Genomic DNA, 3,415 nt, shown 5'->3' on the forward strand with positions numbered 1-3,415 from the left:
CTCAATTTCTGCAAATCCAAAATAAAATTCAGCTACATGCCTGATCCTGAAGTTTATAGAAAGTGAGAGAACACATTACAAAAACTAGAAAAGGGGTTTAATAGCAGGCTCATGGTTCATCTTGTTGGAGGMAAAATTACTGAAGGTTTTAGTGTGACAGTGCCTAAGAACCTAAGTTCGAACAAGTACAACAGATTCCGAATTTCGAACAAGAACAAGAAGTCAAATTTCAAACAAGAAAAAGCAACAATTGTTTAAGAGGGAGAATACATTTATCATACCGATGTGAAAGTTGGACAACATTCGAAATAGAACTTCAATTCTGCAACATGCTTGAGAACAATTGTTGGTGGAATCGTGGCAAGGATTGAATCGTTCGTGATTTAGGGTTTAGGTCGTTTTTTCCTTTGTTGGTTTTGTTCATTCAAGTGAATATTGAGTCTTGACTTTGAGTTTAATGAATTGATTGAGCTCCCGCTTCTAGATAATATTATATCATTGATAATTAATTTAAAAAAGTTGAAATTAAAAAACCCAAAAAGCCCCATTATGCCATAACGCGCCTTGAACTGTAACACGTCTTGTGCCGTAATGCGCCATAACTCAAGCTACGCCTCAGAGTCGTGCCATGGGCTAAAACGTGGCGGCGAGGCCACGCCTCGACGTTATGGCGCGGCATAATGCCACCATAACTTTTTTTTTAGAGCCTTGATAATTACTCATGTTTATYTTTCTCTGTAAATGAATTTTCTCTTACTCCTTTATAAAGACATGCAACTTTTAGTCATTTACATGGTATCAAAGCCAAGGCTCTAGTATTCAAAGACCTTAATGTCCCATATATCTAACAAAAGGGAAGAGATTTTTTTTTTGGAAAATCTCCATCCAAAATTATCCGCATCAAGTTTGATGATTCTTTGATGAATTTCAWTCTTATGCCTTTCTGAACTTTTGCTCTATTCTTGTAATGCATTTCTTATATCAAACAATATAATTATAATTAAGAAGAAAAGAAGAGCTTTATCTTTTATTATAGCATKGTATTTCAAAGATATTGCAAATAATGCCTAATGACAAAAGCTTTTGATATCACCCTTATACCAAACCAAACGACTTGGTATATCCTACTYGGAAATAGTTTTGGAGGGGCAAGATGTATGTGAACCTTTTGTTAGGTCATTGACCAACATTTTCTTAAATCAAAACRTGGCGCTGACTGCTACGCTATAAGGAAATAAGTTGCTCCTTCTCCATCAGCAATTGCTTTTGGCGTAGTGGTAAGCGCTTGGATCCTAACATGTGGTATCAGAGCAGTGTGTTCGAATATGTGAGGTGCATAATAATGCTAAAGGCATGTTGCGCAACCATTATCTTCTAGCGAAGATCTTGTTAGTGCTGGTAGATGCTGGGGGGAGATTGTTAGGTCATTGACTAGCATCTTCCTTAATCGAAATGTGGCGCTGATTGCTAAGCTATAAGGAAATAAGTTGCGCCTTCTCCATCAGCAATTGCTTTTGGCGTAGTGGTAAGGCTTGGATCCTAACACCTTTCCTTAATCGTCCAACACTCAAACCTATACGACATAGCTTGTCTAATAGTGACCCTATAGATTTTACCTTTCAGTTTTAATGGACCTTAATGTTAACACACTTGCAGCCAACCGTCCGTTTTAACCAATGTGCCTCTATTTTTAGCCGACCTCCCATTCAAAGTTGTTAAAGGCTCAAGGCGCACTTAGGCGCAATGGGGTCCCGGGCCTAGGCACGAGGAGCAGGCGTGAGGCGCGGCCCTCATGAATGCGAGGAGCATCTTATCAATATATATACATACTCACACTCACACTCACACTCACACTCACACACTCACACTCACACTCACACTCACACTCACACTCACACTCACACTCACACACCAAGTCTCCAATGCAGCAAACAACAATACTTCGATAGAGGCAGAAGGGTTTAAAGCGTGAGCCGTGAATGAAAAGTTTTAACGACTGGGTATTTATAGAGAACGAGGCTTGAAGTTCTAAGGATTTAGTATTTAGTATTAGAAYTTGACTTATGTCATCTATTTAATAACAACTATGCTCCCACAGTTTCGTGGTGTGCCTAAGATCTATATCCATGACATGATGCTCAATTGGTTCTYTACTCTCCATGGTTGGTTTTTCATATCACTCTTATCCTTGTCATTTCTAAGCTAATAGATAGAGAAAAATTGYATGGCATAAAGGTTGAGATTATTTCCATGATCTTATTAGACCCTACCATAAATGTGCCAAGCATCTTTCTCTTAAATACTAAAGTTTTGGTCTGGCCTATTCTATAACCGTCCCAAATAGTTGGTGAAACATGTATGTTATTGTAGTGTACTCGGCTTCGGGAATGACATTTATGCTTGAAGATAAGAAAACCTTGATCCTAWTTTGGAATTATAATTTATCGTTGCTTGCACTACATAAGTACCAACTTATCGTTGCACGTGCTAAATCGTGTTGAATCACTTACTACTATAAGCCTGAAGATGATACATGATACATATATTTAAAGGAAGATCAATTAATTTTGAATCATGTAAACTCTTGATACTTGTCACCAAGATAGTTTGATTCTTAGAATATCGAACTAATCTATCTGCCTCTTTTTTTTATATTTTAACGTGGACTCTAGTTCTTCACTTAGAATTTATATGACTTGCTACATTGGTTCAGATTTGTACAGAAATTAGACCAGCTAGAGATGAGGAACTTCCAACTCCCTACATAGAAGATTATCGGTAACTTTCTTGTCTAGATTTCTTAAATATTAGTTATATGCATTTTCTCAAATATTATGTATGTATTAGGTAATTGACTTATAAATGTTCAACAACCTTTGATGTTGTCAATCAACTTAATCTACATGATGTTAGCACTTATCGRTGAACTAATACCTTCTCATTGTGCTGCAAATATGTAATGGTAATCATTATAGGTTGTAAAATTAGTAGAGTGCACTCTTACAAGTTGTTATTCAGTATATTTATTCTCTGAAGAAATGGGTGTTAGTGGGTTGGTATTTGAAATGTATATGGTCTCATCATTAATGATATTAGGGTTTTTTTTTATGTTGATGTAAACTACTAAAATTAGATTAATAAGAGCACTTTCATTTGTTATTTGGTGGCAGAGGTAATGTTTTTGGTGAAGTCCGGAGATTGGAAGGTTGWCTAACTATTATTTCTCATAATTGAGTATCAATAAGGAAAGTTATCACTTTCGAATGTGCGTACAAACTATCGGTTTGATAGGCTATCTCTCAAGTGTGATAGGAATTGATGAAAAAGATGGCAAAAGAGTATATAGGGTGTAGAGGGAGATGCATATCTCTTTACCAAATCTCCCCCAAAACGAAGGGCTCTCAATCCAATGTTA

The 3,415-nt window shown here is 36.6% G+C and overlaps 1 protein-coding gene across 7 annotated transcripts in view; it reads left to right on the forward strand.

Moving 5' to 3' along the window:
• The window catches only part of LOC112502781 (F-actin-capping protein subunit alpha), a 60,803-nt gene that overhangs the window by 32,568 nt on the left and 24,820 nt on the right, over positions 1–3,415 (forward strand). For 6 of the 7 annotated variants that reach the window (XR_003067761.1, XM_025106786.1, XM_025106783.1 and 3 more), the window contains one exon: positions 2,714–2,778. The exons of the other annotated variant lie outside the window; for it this stretch is intronic. Coding sequence is in view for 5 of the 6 variants with exons in the window: in XM_025106786.1 (XP_024962554.1) it covers positions 2,714–2,778 (65 nt within the window). In the remaining variant the exon portion in view is untranslated. The remainder of the gene's footprint in view (positions 1–2,713; positions 2,779–3,415) is intronic. 7 annotated transcript variants of the gene reach the window in all.

The sequence above is a fragment of the Cynara cardunculus genome, unplaced genomic scaffold (genome assembly GCF_001531365.2).
Source record: "Cynara cardunculus var. scolymus isolate 2C unplaced genomic scaffold, CcrdV1 Un_Scaffold_1917, whole genome shotgun sequence".
Taxonomy (NCBI): domain Eukaryota; kingdom Viridiplantae; phylum Streptophyta; class Magnoliopsida; order Asterales; family Asteraceae; genus Cynara; species Cynara cardunculus.